Source organism: Pleurodeles waltl, chromosome 1_1, assembly GCF_031143425.1.
Source record: "Pleurodeles waltl isolate 20211129_DDA chromosome 1_1, aPleWal1.hap1.20221129, whole genome shotgun sequence".
Classification (NCBI taxonomy): Eukaryota; Metazoa; Chordata; class Amphibia; order Caudata; family Salamandridae; genus Pleurodeles; species Pleurodeles waltl.
This window is the reverse complement of record NC_090436.1, coordinates 390,001,344-390,020,879: the sequence shown is the minus strand read 5'-3', so window position 1 is coordinate 390,020,879 and position 19,536 is coordinate 390,001,344. Positions and strand designations below refer to the sequence as shown.

The window sequence follows — 19,536 nt, the reverse complement described above, 5'->3', positions numbered from 1 at the left end:
CTCGGCCAATCTGGCCCCAAGGGGGGCAGAAATGGCCTAAATACAATTTGCCCCCCTAGGGAGCGAACCTTGCCTGATGGGTCGCTCCCCATCTCTAAAAAAACAAACAAACAAAAAAAAAAAAAAAATTCCCCTGGCGCCTAGAGGTTTCTGCCCCCCCCGGGGGCAGATCGGCCTAATAATAGGCCGATCTGCCCCCAGGGGGGGCAGAAATGGCCTAAAATAAATTTGCCCCCCAACCCCCACACCCCCTCCCCCGGGAGCGACCCTTGCCTACGGGGTCGCTCCCCCTGCGTGACATTGGCGTAAAAAAACAATCCCCGGTGCCTAGTGGTTTCTGCCCCCTTGGGGGCGGATTGACCTCAACTAGGCCAATCTGCCCCCAGGGGGGCAGAAATGGTCTAAACACAATTTGCCCCCCAGGGGAGCGACCCTTGCCTGATGGGTCGCTCCCCATCTCTAAAAAAAACAAAAAAAAAACACTAAAAAAAAATTCCCCTGGCGCCTAGAGGTTTCTGCAATGGCCTAAAATAAATACCCCCCTCCCAACTCCCTACCCTACCCCACCCCCCCGCCGGGAGGGACCCTTGCCTACGGGGTCGCTCCCCCTGCGTGACATTGGCGCCAAAAAACAAATCCCAGGTGCCTAGTGGTTTCTGCCCCCTTGGGGCCAGATTGACCTAAAATCGGCCAATCTGCCCCCAAGGGGGGCAGAAATGGCCTAAATACAATTTGCCCCCCCAAGGGCAGCGACCCTTCCCTGATGGGTCGCTCCCCATCTCTAAAAAAACAAAAAAAACAACAACAAAAAAAAAAAAATTGCCCTGGCGCCTAGAGGTTTCTGCCCCCAGGGGGGGGCAGAAATGGCCTAAAATAAATTTGCCCCCCCAGGGAGCGACCCTTGCCTAAGGGGTCGCTCCCCTTGCGTGAAATTCATGCAAAGAAAAAACTCCCTGGTGTCTAGTGGTTTCTGCCCCCCTTGGGGGCAGATTGGCCTCATCAAAATAGGCCAATCTGCCCCCAAGGGGGGCAGAAATGGCCTAAATATAATTTTCCCCCAAGGGGAGCGACCCTGGCCTAAGGGGTCGCTCCCCACCTAAAAAAAAAAATGAAACATACATTTTTCTTTTTTTTTTTAAATGATCCCTGGTGCCTAGAGGTTTCTGCCCCCCCCTGGGGGGAGATCGGCCTAATAATAGGCCGATCTGCAGAAAAGGCCTTCCTGAAAAAATGCCCCCCATGGGAGCGACCCTTGCCCAAGGGGTCGCTCCCTTATGTGAATTTCAGTAAAAAAAAAACAAAATCCCTGGTGTCTAGTGGGGTTTCAAAAGCCGGATTGCAAGCAATCCGGCTTTTGAAACCCTCGGAGAGACTTCAAAGGGAAGGAAATACTTTTCCTTCCCTTTGAAGCCCCTCCGGGCCTCCCCCAGTGATTGAAAGAGAAATGCTTTTGCATTTCTCTTTCAATCGCATGGGGGAGGCCCCTGTGACAAATCAGCGCGCGCTCGTGCACTGACGTCACAGGGGGGGTGTGGGGGGGGGGCGGGGGTGGAAGGGGAAGGTGTTCCCCTTCCATCCCCGCCTTGGGGGGGAGGGGGGTGCACGGGGGGGGCGCTAGCGCTCCCCCAAGTTCCCCTGTGCCTTGGACGAGGTGACCTCGTCCAAGGCACAGGGGAACTGTAGCCTTGGACGAGGTGACCTCGTCCAAGGCACAGAACAGGTTAATTGCTCAGCAGAACACTCTAAGAAAAAATGTATTCATTAAGGAATTTGAGAAATAGGCATAGAAATGAATTAATGCAATATAGTTGTTTAGTGATTAAAACATGTTTATGCTCCGAAGGGATACGACTGACCAAAGAAGTGTGGAACAGAAGAAGATAATGCAGAGTCCTGATTAAAAGCTAAATGAAGAAATTATAGCAGACAACAGAACTAAGATGATATAACTGCATTGATGACATGGGGTTGTGTGAGAAAACACAAAATGTGAAATACACAATTTTAAGGTTTTTCCAACAGTTGAATATGTAAAAAATAATGTGTCAATGTAACGGTGACTTGACATCTATCGACAAAACAATGGAAGTTGAGCAAGAAAGGTTAGCACCTCGTAGGTCCTTGATGAACTGATAGGCTTTATAACAAGTATGAAACACACAAAAGGTGATGGGAGTAATGCTTGCAATTTGTCTAACCACTGGCAATCGCTCAGGGTAGCATCCCACCTATTCTTCTTTTGCTCACCACACCGTCTCAGATTGGACCCACCCATATGCAAATCAGTCTTTGCACTGCTCCTCATGGGAACCTCCAATCCCAACTGCCAGGCCTGGTCCTCCAAGAACAGGAGCACAAACAACCTAGGACTGATTTCACCCTAGTTATGGGCCTCAGCCAGGGACAGCACGACAGCTTGCCTCCATTAACACAGTGAATACAAGACCCACATCTGGGTATACTCATGCCACATGAAACACACAAAATGTGATGGGAGGAATGCTCCTGGCAACTGCCAATCTCTCGGGTAGAATGCCAAACTATTGTTCTTTTGCTCACCATACCTCCTCAGTTTGGATACATTCATATGCAAATCAGTCTTGGCACTGCGCCTCGTACAAACAGTCCAGCCCAAACTGCTAGGCCAGGTCCTCCCTGAACCGAAAGACAAGCAACCCAGGGCGGGTTTCGCCCTAGGCGAAGGCTACCCAAGTCTCAAAGTGATTTCTGTGTTAACTGCCCAAAGACTTTTGCAACAACAAGCACTGCAGTGTTGTCCTGCAATACACTGTAAGCCTTACAGACTGGTGCTGCCACTGCTAACCCAGAGAAGAGGAGCCTCCTTGCCATCAAACTGGAAGCCCTGATTAAACAGAGACCTCAAATGTCGAAGAAACACCATTACAGATGACATGGCCTGGAGCAGCAACTTCTCCATCTAAGCACCAGTCTGCACACCGTAGAGAAGACTGCCACTGCAAAAGACAAGTACTACTGCAAAGACCTACCATGCCACACAAGCCAGGAGTCCTTGTCCCAACGTAAGGTCACCATCATGGCCCCGTGGAAGTTAAGCTGCCGCTGTGAGGTCAGGTATGCCCAATGCACTGCCAATCAGCAGGTAAAAATGGGGCTTATCATCCATGTGCAATGAGAGACCAGAATGCACAGAAAATCTTTCTGGTTGGACCTGAGACTTTTTTGCAGAGTCAGTCCAAGCAGTAAAAATATATTTGATCGAGCTGCACATTTGATCAGAGGGATAGTTAAAGAAGCCTATACCCGAGCTTAATCAATGCCAATGCATGCAGTGGAGAAGTGTGGCTCAATGGTTAGAGCGGCAGACCCTGATGCAGAAATCTGGCCCGGGACCAGGGTTTAATTCCCGCCTCGGCGGTCCTTGGGCTCAATTTCCTCGGACCTGAATTCTCGCATTGGTGCCTAATCTAATTCATGGGTCCCACTCTCTAACTCTGGGCAATAGCTTGCTTAATCTCCACAACGGCCCCAACAGCGCTGGGATGCCTGGCTTCACCTTGGAGGTTGCCCAGGAGTGGGCACCTCACAGGGAAAAAGCCAGGAGGGGTTCCACAGCGGTATGCGTACAGCGCCTTGAGACCCTAACGGGTGAGTAGTGCGCTATACAAGTACGAAGTTTTACAGTTTTTTTTGCAGTAGACGGAGCACTTTAGTCATTAGATATCATTAGATGGGGAGTGAGAACACCAAACTAGGTGTGTAGCGCCTTATTGAAGAGCATAACAGATTAAAACCATGTAAATACATTGGCTATTGAACTGTGAAGTATTTCGTTTTTGGTATGAACTTAAAGTATTCAACTAAAAGTTAAACATTGGAGTCAACAATATTTGTGTCAATAGGACAATAGATGAATTCTGAACTCTTGTCCCCAATACTTCCTTGCCGAGAAGCCTTGATTGCTTGTCCTCACTACCCTGACAGTCAAGTGCAGATAGGGCTGTACTTGGCGCAGTTAAGAGAGGCCTGTTTGGAGTGGGGTGCACAGCTCTCAGAAACAAGGATATGGAAATTCTGGTAGGTGTCATTACAGATCAGTTAGAGAAACTTGGCGGTAGGGAAGAAACAGCAACAGACTCTGAAAAAGGTACCATGTTAGGAACCCAGGAAGGGAGCACTATAGTATCTGGCTCTCATAGCCTCTTGGCACAAGTTTTCCCCAGACACACCACAAGTGTGTACCCCATGTTTGCATTCCATGATTTTCCAAAGACATTCCACCTCTGCCATATTTCAAGGATACCCCTCTGACCGAATCCAAGAGTAAATTCCCTTGGGTGAGACCCTGAACACATAGACGGCCCTCCAGAAAAGAGGAGAAGGCCAGCAAGTTTTGAGTGGGAGAAGTGAGGTTAGCGTACCAGGAATACGAGGAAAGGAGGCAGGAGGAAACAGGAGTAATGGGCCGGAGTACAAAGAAGAAGGGAAACAGAGGAGAGGGAGAGTCATGAAAAGAATTGGAGGGAAAGAGGACAGACAGACAAGGAAAAGCACAGGATGGCAACCAACACAGCTACATCCGGGAACTGCAATTCCACCTCCAACTCTGCTTAAGTACCTGCCAAGGTCTGAAAGAAATGATGTGCATGTATGTGAAAGGCAAGACACTTTGGAATGGTTTGTGTTTATTGAGTTCACTTGAAGAGTGAATGTTAAGAGTAAGGCAGCCACCTTAATTAGACCTTGCCCACAGAAATAACAGCAGTCATTGTAAAGATGCCTGTAGCAGATCAGATAAACTATGAGTAAATTAGGACAGTTTGGATCGACTGTTTGGGCACAAGCCAGCTCTGTACCTTAATTGATTGAAAGGCAGCACAAGAGGATGGTGTTCATTTCAAACTTGGCTAAAGATGTTCCCACCCTTAACCACTTAATGGTGACAGAGCAACTCAAGAAGGAGTGCTTTACCCAACTTAGACAATACCTGTCCGACTTTATAGCAAGGAATCAGAGAAGACTGAAGTTTTGGCAGATAAGTGGTTAGCTAACAGGGTTAATAAAGGGCTGGAACAAACGGCAAAGCATGGCTCCAAGCCAAAGAGTGAAAGGAATCCTAGCAAACAGACTGCAAATCAGAGGGTAAAGGTCAGGTAAAATCCCAAAGATCCAAGGAAGAACATGATAAAATTGCAATTGTGTTCCAGGTGAGGAGCACAAGGAAAAGAGGAGGACAGGACGTTTTTTCCAAACCCAAAGTGAGTATTTGTAACAGCCGTTGCAAGGACAGGAACCACAAAAGTGACCGTCGACCATTACCCAGCTGCATGTATTATAGCAAGTGTGTTGACATAGGCAGGGGTGTTACACAAGAGAGCCCTATGACACTCAACATAGTAGCAATGGACATTTGGGAAAGGGACACAGATGCCTTTAAGCACATCTATCCAAACACCATGCGATTTGTGCAGGAAACCAGTATCAATAGGAGGAAGGTTCCGGCTGTGAGGGATACAGGTGCTTAGATGACTAAGGTCCAGAGCTAGTATATCAAACAGGAGGGGCTACATCCTGGTCCTAATAGTATAGGTATGTCAGCCAGTAGGGATGACGGTGAGCACCCAATCGCCCAAATTGAGGTAGAAACCAATGGCAGGACGGCCATGGTAGACACAGGGGTGAAAAAGAAGGTGCTGAATGAGTTTTGGGCAATGATGTGATTGCCCTGATTTAGTACCCGGAATAAAAGCTTTAATGGCTTGGACCACACATCAGATGTGTTGTTCAGAACACAGGCTGCATGTCGGTCTCAGGAAGAAATTGGGACCATCCCAGATTTGCAAGGGTCAGACACGAGTAGTGACGGATCAAGGAAAACTCAGAGAAGGGACAGGGTATGGTATCCATTATCTCTGCTGTACAGGGAAAGGATCACGAGACACCCAAAGAGGACCAAGTGTAGGCATCTGCTTCACTGCAGAAACTGCAGGGTTTGTTAGTTGCTAGAGGATCTAACCAGAAGGAATTACAGAAGGCACAAGTTTAGTGCCCTGAAACGGATCAGCAAGTAAGTGATTTGAAGGCATTATGTTGGTTGGGAAGACAGACTTCTCTAGAGTGATCCCATGAATCTACACCTAGTAAAAGGCCAGTCATTCCACTAGTACATAGGACTTTCCTGTTGTCACTGGCCCAAGAGATGCCATTAGCAGATCACTCAGACATAAAAATAAAATAAAAAAAACAACAGGATAGTCTGGACTCTTCAACTGGCCAAGAATATGTTGAGAAAAAGAAGGTCAGCAGAACATGTCCTACTAACCAACTTAGTAGGATGTCAGGTGGTAAGACCAGGCACCACTAGTGCCAATACCAGTAGTAGGTATTACAGCTGAGAGGTGGGAATTGACGTCGCTGGTCAATTTGACCAGCCCTTGCATCAGGCAACAAGTTGTGTTTTTGGTTGTGGTAGATCATGCAACCAGGTATGCAGAAGCAGTACCCCGGAGGACCACAACTGCAAAAATAGTAACTAGGGCACTCCTATGGAACTTTTCAATGGTTAGATTGCCCAGTATGGTGATTTCCAAACCCAGAGCAAACTGAATATCCTCTTACATGAGAGAAATGTGGGAACAAGCTTGGGTAACCTACCACTTTTGAGCATGTCGCCTCCAAACCAACGAGCTGGTGGAAAGGTTTAAAAAGACCCTTAAGAGATTTAAAATAATTTTTGGGAAGTACCACTCAAAGAAGTTCGTTCTTCTCATGCCAGGTTTCTTGTTCACCTAAATAGAAATTCCACAGAAAGTTGTTGGGTTCTGTTCCTTCGTCCCAGCCAGTATTCAGCCCACTCACCTTAGACAGAGAAATGTGAGAAGCCACTCCTGAGCCACTTCAAATGGATGTGGTGGGCTATGTGATTAGCCTGAAGAAAATAATGGTGCCATACGCGAGTCAGGCAAAGGCTAAACTTCAGGCAAGCCAAGAGCTGATGAAGGACTTGGTGTAACCTGAAAGCAACACTGACCATGTGACAGAAGATTCATAGGTATTGGTGCTGAAGGAAATTTGTCCAAGATCTTTGAAGGATAAGTAGTGTGAGCAATAAAGGTAGTGTTGAAAGGGGGTTTTCCATGTGGACTGGCTTAACCTATACCTCTGGACAGATGATACAGTAAACATCATATCAGTGACACAGGAGGATGACAAGATTAGTGAACCATTTCCAGAACTGCTGCAGAGTGTTGAGAAGGATGGCTGTTTCGCACCAGTACAACTTATCCCTGAAATGACTCATGAGCAACAAAGACAGCGTGGGGAAGTACAGGGACAATTTTCCTGCATCTTTTCACTGACTTCAGTATTGAAACCTGTCTGTATGCTTAACAAAGATACAGGGGAGAGTTTGCCAGTAAGGAGCAAGGGATATAGGATGTCAAACTTACTCCCAGAATGCGCCAAGGCAGAGACTGTTTAGATGCTGGACTTGGGGGTGACTAAGCGTTCCTGTGTTACTTGGGCCAGTCCATTAGTATTGGTGTTCAAACAAGGATCCACAGACTTGCCTTGTTTGTGAACCAGCAGTCCCTAAATGAGGTGAGCAAGACAGATGCATACTAGATTCCCAGAGCGTTAAGTCAGTTGATCAGTAGGTACTGCTCGCCTCTTGAGTAGCTTTCATATGACCAGTGGCTAATTGCAGATAAGATTATAACCCACTGCCAAGAAGAAGAAAGCATTCTCTAATTCGGAAGGATAGTACCAGTTTAAGGTAATGACTGCAATTAAGAATGCTCTTGACACTTTTCAGCACCTTAACTATATTGTCTGGGGACTCCATTGACACTGCCATCTTTAGCCATTCTTGAGAGGACCGAACGAGTTACCTAGAACAGATGTTTGCTAGGATACAGGAAGCACAACTGACCAACCAAGTGCCAGGTGGGGCAATCGTCTGGTCTACCTTTGGCATCAGTTGGTCAACAAGACTGTCTAACTGTTGGGTGCTAAGATCAAGTAGTCGGAGTGGGAGGGTCCCATCCACCCAGACTCAAGTGAGAACCTTCGTAGGTCTCACTGGTTACTTCAAGAACCTTGTGATCAACTAGGGGATCATGGCTGAACCCATGACAGCCAATAAGCTGCCTACAAAAGTGACTTGGAATGATGAGTGTCAGAAGGCATTTGAGGACCTGCAGGCAGAACTATGTAATAGGTCTATGCTGAAGGCTTCCGACTATGGTCAGCTTTCACTGACAGACTGCGGGCATACAAAAAGGAGTTGGAGAGGTATTGGCTCAACTTGATGACAAGTGGAGAGCATCCAGTGGCCTGTATCAGTCGAATACAGCTTCCTGAGGAACAGAACTAGGTGGCTGTTGTTAAAGAATACCTTGTGATGGTGTTGACTTTAAAGAGGTTCAATAATTACTTTGTTCATGTCACGTTTGTGATCCAGACAAATCACAAACTACTCAAGAGGTTGATGGCAATAAAAGATGAGAATTCCAAGTTCCTGAAACGGTCTGTCTTGCTACAAGGCCAGAATGTCACCTTAGAGTGCAAAGCCAGAACGAATCATAGGAATGTAGATATATTTTCACTGTTTTGCCAATCCAGTGACTGACTTCTCCAATGGTTGGGTAAACTTTATGGTTGTCTGATCTGGGAGGGTGCATCTGGAGGGACAGGAATGTCCCCTGCATGATAAATGGGCCTAAGCGCCCGACTGCCAGCAAAACTGGTATCCTGATTGCTCTAGCATCCTAGTAACTCAGTGTGTGTGCTAAAGCCTATTCATGTCCAGATAATTGGACATCCAGAACCTGCACTGTGACCTAGAGAGGCATAAAAGTGTGTCTTCACAGTGGCAAAGGATTACTGTTCATGCCCATAGTGGGACACAATGCAGTGGTGGCAAAATGCCAGTTTCTGTGAATCTTTAGTAAGACCAGACTTTTGACTGTCTCCAAATCTGGAAGGCTGATAAAAGCCAGCTCGAAAGATATCACACATCATTGTAACCAAGTACCAGATACTCCTGCTTGAAGCTAGCATCATTCCTACCTCCTGCGAGGGCTATCACTTTGCACAAAGAAAACCATCACAATCTGGTTTTGAACTCTTAGACAGTGGGCTCACATCCACCCATCTGGAAAATGTTTATAAAAGTGTCTTTTGATCCATCCAATTGTGTTCCAGTCCCAAATTCTTCTTGACCAAGGAAAGGAGTGTTATACAGGGTACTCAAAAAGTTACTGCACGACCAAGGCTGTTGTCTATCTGACAGTCAATCTCCCAGGAGGTGAAGGGAACATCGCCTGAATCTGCACTTTCTGCTGGTGGACATCAAGGTCTGCCTAAAAACATGATTGAATGCGGACAGTTCAGCAGCAGGATAAGAGACCATCCAGGAGAAGTCTTGGACTAGGAGAGCACCAAGATGTAGCCGACTACCATAGAGAGCAAAGCAAGTAATTAATTTTGCTGTAATCATCAAAGTGCATCTGGAAATCCCACATGAGCCTAAAAAAGACTAGTGCTGTTGCTACTGGCGTACAGAAGAGGAGCCATGTCTCTACCCTTGAAGTGAAAAGGCCTGAACAGCCCAGAGGCCACAACTAAGCACATCTCTGCACCCAGCTGAGAAGGCTGCTGAAGAGAGGAGACACGTAAACACAGTCTCATCCTCCTGCTTCAACAACCTATGCATGCTCCGTAAGATCCTCATCTGGCTCCCAGTCAACACCAGAAGAACCGTCACATATGCCCTCATAACCAGCAGGCTGGTCTATGGGAACGTACTCTACGTAGGGATCACCGCATGCCTCCCAAAGAGACTCCAGACAATACAAAACTCAGCTGCAAGACTCATCCTCGACCTCTCAAGACATACCCATATCACAGTCCACCTCAAGAAGCTACACTGGCTCCCGAACCAGAAGAGATGCCAGTTCAAGATGTTGACCTACGCATACAAAGCCCTGCACAAATAAGAAACAGCATAAATCAAAAAACTCATAACCTTTCAGCAACCGACTAGACACCTACGATCACCCACCCTTTGCCTCGCAGACACCCTCGGATATGCCAAAGCAACAGCAGACAATGCTCCTTCTCACACCTAGCGGCCAAAGCTTGGAAGAAACTGCCCCTGCACGTCAGGACAGCCTTATTGCTCCAGCAATTCAGGAAAGGAATCAAAACCCCGTTGTTCGAATGACCAGACCACCACCTAACAGGAAGGAATTCCAGCATCTTGACAAACCTCACAAGTTATTTACTGCGCTTATAAATCTCCGATTGATTAACTGACAAGTCTAGCTGTGTTCCACTGTTTAGAAAATATGGGTTTCTTGGTCCATCTTCAATTGAACCGATGCTTCCCACACTCTGGAATAGGAGTCTTTTGAAGGACAAATGTATCAGCCTTGGTTTCCTTTACAGTTTCCATTAGCAGGGAAATACATTATTGAAACTCAATATAAACTCATGGCAAAAAATTACACTGATTTACTCACATTTTGGGAGATACTCTTGAGGCCTGCTGGGACAGGAATGTTATGTGTCAGCAACACATAGCCGTTTTTTCTTGGACCTCTGATTCATACAGTAATGCCTTGCAAAAACTGTAAACCAGATAAGCGTCATGTACGCTGCCCTAGCAGCATCTATTGTAGAGAAGGGGGTAGAAATACCGTTCCTCTTTAATCATCTACCTGTGAAGCCTCTTAACACCACACCTCTTTACCCCCAAAGTAATAGATACTTTTAAAGATTGGATGGGTCCTTAAATGTGAAGCTGGCACGTTGCACCTACATGGTTAAATTCTAAAACTTGGACATGTAACTAGATTAGCTAGACTGGAGGAGGGGATACCAGCCATGAGAATGTGCAATTGATATGTTTTATGAACCTTGTTTCACTCCCTGTTGCATTCTTCAGCTACATCCCTCCTTTCTTTATTAACTGTTATGGCTGAAATGAATGTACTTCAGCTCCGTAATGTTAGGGGAAACTAGGTGCGATCGGGGAGGGTCTTGTTCAGTTGTATTGACTTCTGTGTGTCACCAGAAGATTTGTATTCCTTTTGAAGGTTCATACCTTGGAACATAAAATACATCTTAATTAAAAAAAAAAAAAATGTAACAGAACATGGAAAGTGGACGGTCACGAGGGAAAGGTACACACAATCACTTATGTCTGCGAACAAATGGAGAAAATAGGTTTCCCACACTGACAAACACTGCATAAATCACACTTAAGCAGACTCCCACCCTTGCAGACACAACTAAAGCCATTACTTTTCATGACAACTACATTTGCCACGCAAGAAAAAAATGGCTTCACAACTTCGCCCACCCCTATACAGATGCACACTCTAAAAGTAAGAACAAGATATCCTGTGTCTTACACTGAAGGCTGTTGTAAAGTAAGCAAATGACTACCTGGTGAAAACAAACTTTAAACTGTATAACAAAAATATGGTAAGAGTAGAAAATGTAACAGGAATAAAATAAATGTGTTTGTAATTCTGATGTACTACATATAGCACGTGTTATTGCCAGACAGAGGTCATCAATTTGACACCATGGAAAGATTAAAGTAATCAAACTGGGGACTAATTTCAAGACATACCTAGTACTCAGCAACGAGTGAATCGGGAAACTATTCTGAAAAGTCCTCATGTGAAACATTTTAATTCAGCAGGCAATGTTTTCGTACCAACTAGAAATTTGTGAGAGGTGGTGTATTTTTTGCCCAGTGACCTTTATCTATGAACAGTGCCAAATTGTTGTTACATCAATTTGCAACTTGCAACTTTTAATGTAGCAGCCTAAAAAAATGCATGTTGGAAATTTCAAGGCGCCGTTTAGTACAATGCACTAAACTGTATTGGACTTAGTGAAGAATCCTGCAGGACACCATAAGGTAGAACCCGAAATGTGGGGCAAAAAAGGAGGAACACCACTGCTTGCTCTCTATCTGTTACAAAAGAATTCAGCCGGCTAAGAGGACTGTCTCTCACTGTCAGGCAAAACAGTCATCTAATTAGAATGGGGTGAGAAATGGTTTCAAAAGTGGCAGAAAGATCCAACACATTTTAAGCCTCTGATTTGCGCCAGGGTCCAAGCAGAACCCTAGGTCAAATGAGAGCGACCAAGACTGCACTGTTACATGGCCCAGAAGAAACCCAGCTTGAGCTGAATCAAGAAGGGAGTGGGTTTCTAAAAAGGTGTAAAAGTCTTCAACAACCTTAGCTGGGCAGGCAAGGAGGGAAGGGAAATTGACCTAAAAGCATCACCAGAAGAGTACGGGCACTGGATTTCTCAAGCTATGGTGTACTTTTTGCCCTTTTCTGAAATGGGGGAAATATAGATTGAGAAAGAGGAGAATAACAAACTTCTTTATGACTGGAAACAGTAGTAACACATTCATTTTAGGAGGGCAGGGCACAAGACCAGGTAAAACCTAACAGTAATTTGGTTTATATCAATTCAAAGGACTAATAGGAAAAGTTAACATCAGGGGTGTGGAATTCCTATAGCCCAACGCCCAGGACATATTGTTTGGGGTCAAGGACAACAAGTTTTCATGTCTATTTTGTCATTGGGACAAGTAGGCCCAACGCCCTGCAGCAAAAACCCTCTGGCTGCAAGTTTACATTATGGTCTAAATAAATGCTGTATGCTCGGACTGCACTACTGATAGGAGTTTCAGTAAGAAAATAAAAGTGTATACATGTTTCCTAAGTTTTAAATTATGAGGCTAGGTATAATGCTCCCAGAATGCTTTCTCTGATTAGATTTAAATATTTGCAGAAGCTTGATAGCAAGATTGCTTTAAAAATGAAATGTCCATAAAAAAATGCAACTAGGAGAAAAATGTTTTGCTAAATAACTTAAATTTTAGGTACCATTTCTTTTAAACATCACTTAGTAAAATATGTAGATGCATACTAGTATTTCCAAAGTATGTTTATAAAGGAAACCCAGTGTAAGCAGTTTCAAGATGATTATGGAGAATATGAAAATAAACAAGCATTGGCAAAGACAATAGATCTGACATAGGTGGTCAGTCTTTTGGTTTTGTTAATGCATATCTTATTTTGACATGGCTTTAATAAAATGTTATTGATGTGGGAGCTGCTTGGCTCTCGCCATTGTAACAAACATTGGCAAAAAAACAAAAATCTTTTGGGTTGTAACCCCTTCGCTGCCAGGCCTTTTCCCACTCAGGTGCCAGGCCTTTTTTTGGCTATTTGGGGCAGGGAGCGCTTAGGCCCTCATAACAATTTGTACACATAAGCTACCCACGCCAAATATGCGTCCTTTTTTTTCCAAACATCCTAGGGATTCTAGAGGTACCCAGACTTTGTGGGTTCCCCTGAAGGAGACCAAGAAATTAGCCAAAATACAGTATTTTTTGTAATTATTATTTTTTTTTTTTTTATTGGAAAAAAGAGCTGCAGAAGAAGGCTTGTGGGTTTTTTTTTCTGAAATTGACATCAACAAAGGGTTTGCAGTGCTAAAATTACCAGCTTCCCAGCTTTCAGGAACAGGCAGACTTGAATCAGAAAACCCAATTTTTCAACACAATTTTGGAATTTTACTGGGACATAGCCCATTTTTACGATGTTTTGTGCTTTCAGCCTCCTTCCAGTCAGTGACAAAAATGGGTGTGAAACCAATGCTGGATCCCAGAAGCCTAAACATTTCTGAAAAGTAGACAAAACTCTGAATTCAGCAATGGGTAATTTGTGTAGATCCTACAAGGGTTTCCTACAGAAAATAACAACTGAAATGAAAAAATATTGAAATCGAGGTGAAAAAAACAGCCATTTTTCTCTACGTTTTACTCTGTACCTTTTTCCTGCAATGTCAGCTTTTTGAAAGCATTATACTGTTACGTCAGCTGGACTCTTCTGGTTGTGCGTATATATAGGGCTTGTAGGTTTATCAAGAACCCTAAGTACCCAGAGCAAATAAATGAGCTGCACCTTGCAGTGGGTTTTCATTCTATACCTGGTATACAGCAATTCATTTGCTGAAATATAAAGAGTCAAAAATAGGTATCAAGAAAACCTTTGTATTTCCAAAATGGGAACAAGATAAGGTGTTGAGGAGCAGTGGTTATTTGCACATCTCTGAATTCTGGGGTGCCCATACTAGCATGTGAATTACAGGGCATTTCTCAAATAGTTGTGTTTTTTACACACTGTCTTATATTTGGAAGGACAAAGTGTAGAGAAAGACAAGGGGCAAAAATACTTGTTTTGCTATTCTATGTTCCCCCAAGTCTCCCCATAAAAATGGCACCTCACTTATGTGGGTAGGCCTAGTGCCCGCGACAGGAAATGCCCCAAAACACAACGTGGACACATCACATTTTCCACAGAAAACAGAGGTGTTTTTTGTAAAGTGCCAACCTGTGGATTTTGGCCTCTAGCTCAGCCGCCACCTAGGGAAACCTACCAAACCTGTGCATTTTTTTAAACTAGAGACCTAGGGGAATCCAAGATGGGGTGACTTGTGGGGCTCTCACCAGGTTCTGTTACCCAGAAACCTTTGCAAACCTCAAACTTTGGCTAAAAAAAACACTTTTTTCTCACATTTCGGTGACAGAAAGTTCTGGAATCTGAGAGGAGCCACAAATTTCCTTCCACCCAGCGTTCCCCCAAGTCTCCCGATAAAAATGGTACCTCACTTGTGTGGGTAGGCCTAATGCCCGCAACAGGAAATGCCCCAAAACACTATCTGGACACATCAAAATTATCAAATAGAAAACTACCTGTTTTTGCAGGGGGCACCTGCATTTTTGGTCCTGGGCTCAGCAGCCATCTAGAGAAACCTACCAAACCCAGACATTTCTGAAAACTAGACACCTGAGGGATTCTTTGGGAGATGACTTGCCTGGATCCCCCAATGTTTTCTTACCCAGAATCCTCAGCAAGCCTCTAATTTAGCTTAAAAAAAAAAATTTAAAACAAAAACAAAAAATCAGATTTTTCCCACATTTTTGTGTGGGATCACTGCACCGGGACAAATTTCCTACCACCCAACGTTCCCCTTAGTCTCCCGGTAAAAATGATACCTCACTTGTGTAGGTGGGCCAAGTGTTTGTGACAGGGAAGAGCCAAAAACATGTCGAAATTGTGTCTAGGTCTTGTGGATTTTTCTACATGGCAGCGTCCCAAAGTTAAAAAAAAAAAAAAGTGCAGCCCTCACCATTTCAAGTGGGACGACTTTCAGAGTTACCAAGCTCTCATGGCCCAAATGTAAAACAAAAAACAAAAAAAATCAAATGTCTTCTTGCTTGCCATGGGATAAGATGTTTTAGTGTGCGGGGGAAGAGCTGAATGACTATTAGACCCTTCAGTTCAGGTGAGGGCATAACTAGGCCCATACTGGTTGGTAGTCACCACCCCCACTATTTTATTTTTTATTTTGTGGCATCTAGTAGACTTTCTGCCCCCGGGGTGTGGATCGTGGTAATTTCCCCATCTGCCCACTGGTGGGCAGAACAACTTTGGTCCCATTTATTTGGAGTGGGGGTATGGCCATAACCCCACCCTCTTATTTTGAAAAAAGAAATCTTCCCCGGTCTCTGGTGAGCTTTCTGCCCTCCTTGGGGGCAGATGGGCCTTCCAAAAATATGTCAAACAGTAATGTGTCCCCATGGGGAGTGACCCTTGCCCAAGGGGCTGCCCCCCAAACAAAACACACACACACACACCAATCCCTGGTGTCTAGTGGTTTCTGCCCCCTTGGGGGCAGATTGGCCTAACAAAAATAGGCCGATCTGCCCCCAAGGGGGGCAGAAATGGCCTAAATACAATTTGCCCCCCAGGGGAGCGACCCTTTGCCTAAGGGGTCGCTCCCAATACATAAAAACAAAGTAAATAAATATATATACATCTCTATCCCTGGTGTCTAGAGGTTTCTCCCCTAATTATATTAGGCCGATCTGCGTCCAGGGCGGGGCAGAAATGGCCTAAAAATAATATGGCCCCCCTAGGGAGTGGCCCGTGCCCAAGGAGCCGCTCCCTTTGTTAGAAAACACACACAAAAACATTCCCTGGTGTCTAGTAGGCATTTCTGCCCCCCCCGGGAGCAGATCGGCCTAATTATACTGGGGGCAGATCGGCCTAATTATATTAGGCCGATCTGCCCCTGGGGGGCAGAAATGGCCTAAACACAATTTGGACCCCCAGGGGACGACCCTTGCCTAAGGGGTCGCTCCCTGCACATAAAAGAAAAAAAAATTCCCTGGTGTCTAGTGGGCATTTCTGCCCCCCCCCGGGGGCAGTTCGGCCTAATTATATTAGGCCGATCTGCCCCCGGGAGGGCATAAATGACATAAACATTATTTGGCCCCCTAGGGAGCGACCCTTGCCCAAGGGGCCGCTCCCCTCATGTAAATTCGAAAAAAACCTAAATTCCCTGGTGTATAGTAGGCATTTCTGCTGCCCGATCGCATCGCGATCCGGCAGCAGAAATGCTCAGAATGACATCGAAAGAAAGGAAAAGTGTTTCCTTTCTTCCGATGTCTCTCCCGCTCCCCTCCTCCCAAGCGGAAGAGAAATTATAAGCATTTCTCTTCCGCATCGCGCTGGAAGACAGGAGGCGACCTCTGATGAGGTCAGCACGAAATCGCGTGCTGATGTCATCAGACGTCACAGGGGGAGATCGGGGGTGACAGGCGATTCCCCTTTCATCCCTGACTGGGGGGTGTGGGTGGAAGCCCCAAGGGGGAGTGCTAGCGCTTCCCCCGTTGGCCCGGTGCAGGACGAGATGGTCTCGTCCCAGGCACACGGGAACTGTGTGCTGGGACGAAGACCACCTCGTCCAAGGCACTGTAGGGGTTAAAAGCCACACATTGCCACAGTAGTTCCTTGCACTGAACAAAACTACTTTGTGTGCCGATATGCTCCTTGTGAAGGTGCAGATTGCTATCATTCACAGTGAAGGCAGCCAACGGAGAGGGAGATAGCATTTAAAAAAAAAAAGATAAGTCTTGGTTAACTCCAGACCTAATTAGAGGCTCAATTCTTAAAGAAAGTCACTAAAGTGAACCCAGTGTAGATGTCTTTGCAGTAGTGCAGATGTACATATTTAATGAATTTACAAGAACTTAGTAACATATACTAGGAAATTGTCATCGTAGAAAATATTTGTGCACTGTATTTTAGCACGAGCAAATATGCATGTGTAGATTTGCACATGCGAAAATCTGTTGATTATTTACAAGTAAAAGTTTCCTTCCAACCACTTTTTTTTCCCAACCCTGGAAGAAGTTTTACTTCTGCCCTTGTCAGAAGTAAATTTCCACCCTTTCTCGGCATAGGAAAAGATCTGTAAAGAGCTGGTGAAGCCCTTAAAACATGCAAGTTAGTAGTTTTGCACAGACTCAAAAGGGCATTCCAATGCTGGAACTATTGCTTACCACTACCGCCATCCCCAGTACGTAGCGCTGTGGAAAGGTGGCAAAATGAGGCAATTGCTAATATTTAAATCCCATTACAGTATTAGCCCAGCATAATCACGGAGGCTATTATTAGAGCTCCTATATAATGAGATTGCTGCTATAATTTGTCACCACACTACAAGGTACCAAAGGGACAAGTAGATTTGTTTTTACAGGACATGTAGATTAATTTAGCAACTTGTCACATGGACAATTAGATATTTATTAAAATCATCACCCCTGGAAGGATCCCAAAATACCCCCAGTAGAGTGGTGCTGTCCCATAAGGGTCTACACCAAGTACATTTTAGAATTTGTCAACATACCATTGTTTCCAAATACTGAGAAAAAGTCTTTAAGATCTAAAGCCAAGCTTTCGTGTAGTATGAAGTCCCCAAACAACTTAGAGTGGGGACCAGGCTGAGAATTTGGTTCAGCAAATGAATCCTATAATAGCCAAATGACTGGATCCATGCCAACGATCAGAAAGCTTCTAAGTTGTACTGTAGACCATCAATAAATTATCTCAAATGGAAGCCTGTACTATTTTTGCCTTAGTGCAACTGTGTCACACAAGACTGGTTCATAATTAAGACAAATCATCTTTTCTACTTTAGAAGGTAGCAACTCCAAGAACAGCAGCAGTATCTACACTTCAACTGCTGGAGCCATAAAGATGTATTTAGCTTTATGGAGCTGCTACACAGGAAGAGCCAGCGCTCAGAGTGGAAAGATATGTGATGGGACCAAGGGTGGTAACCTGCATTGTTGTAAGAACATATTCTGAAGCAATCCTTACCCCTACACACTGAAACAACGAGGGCGGTCTGGAGGGAGGCAACTGCATTCTTGGGTTGAAAGGGACCCCCACAGCACTGACCCCACTATGATACACTGACATACTCAAGGGGGTGGGGCATTTGGAGAGATCGTGTATAGGCGAGACCTATTGGTATTGCCATTGCTTTTTCGTAGATGGTGTGTGTGTAATTCTCCTGCAGTTGTTTTATGTGTCTAGGACTAGGGTGGGCTGTGAAAACATCAGTGTTCATCAAAAAACCGCAGACACACAGTTTGACAAAGGGGGAATGATTAGAAAGAAAACAATGCTGCAGCAATTAAAATATAAATAAATAGTGCATGCTATCTGTGAACGAGTGCACGTACGACTGTAGACAGCTTTCAGATCCATCTAGATGCCGTATTGAGCAATCTGACCTGCAGCAATCAGCTCAGCACAGAGCACGAGCGTTGCGCGCCTGGGGCAACATGTGTTCCTGGTTTGAGTGAGCCTGCCTCGCCGCACTGATAACCTCCACTTCCAAGCAGTCCACGCTCTCTAGGTGGATCATCTCTTCTAAACCCGGACACCGTGTGTCATGATCACATGTGGGTGGGCACAAGAGGGGCCCCGGCCCTCACCCCGTGCACCGACCCTCCTCAAGCCCCACTCTTACTTCTTGACGTCTGAGCTGAAGAGTCCAAGGGCCCCCGAGGTACTGCTGCCACCTGCTTCCTGGCCCACCTCGGGCGCATCCCCTCCGCCTCCGGACACCTGCTCGCTGTAAGCGGTGAGGCTGCTGCTCGACATTTCGACAAACTATGCGGAACTTAAGTGGATCAAGAGCGGCGAGAAGAAACTTTCTTTCCGAACCGGCAGCGCACCTCCAACCGCGGCCGGAAGAGGGAGCACGAGACCCGCAGTCACATGACAGGTGACACGACTGCGTGAAATGTTCACGTGACCAAAACCTGTCACGTGACACGTAGGGATGCCTAGAGACGGTGCCTGGTTTAATCGCAGAGCTTGTTTAAGAATGGGGGTATATGACCCAACTGCATTTTCCGAGTGCATACTGTATTTGTTTTGAAGGCCTTAAAGATATTTTGTAAACGATTTTAGGAAATGTGTGACTTTTTCAAAATTCCAATAATGTTTTTTATGTGAATGCGATGTTGCTCAATCTTTAGAAATGTAAACCAGTTTGATGCTCTCGCTTTTTTTATGCACAAAACTCGTCACTGAAAAATTCAAGGATTGCAGTAGACAACTGTCGTGGTCGCTTCTGTGTTTACGCCAAGATAGG

At 45.3% G+C, this 19,536-nt stretch overlaps 1 protein-coding gene across 1 annotated transcript in view; it reads right to left on the bottom strand.

Moving 5' to 3' along the window:
* AP3B1 (adaptor related protein complex 3 subunit beta 1) overlaps positions 1–19,146 on the bottom strand; it is a 1,440,584-nt gene extending 1,421,438 nt beyond the window's left edge. Inside the window, exon 1 of the mRNA XM_069223388.1 lies at positions 18,907–19,146. Within this exon, the coding sequence (XP_069079489.1) occupies positions 18,907–19,040 (134 nt within the window). The 5' untranslated portion in view covers positions 19,041–19,146. The remainder of the gene's footprint in view (positions 1–18,906) is intronic.
* Positions 19,147–19,536: the final 390 nt, after the last annotated feature.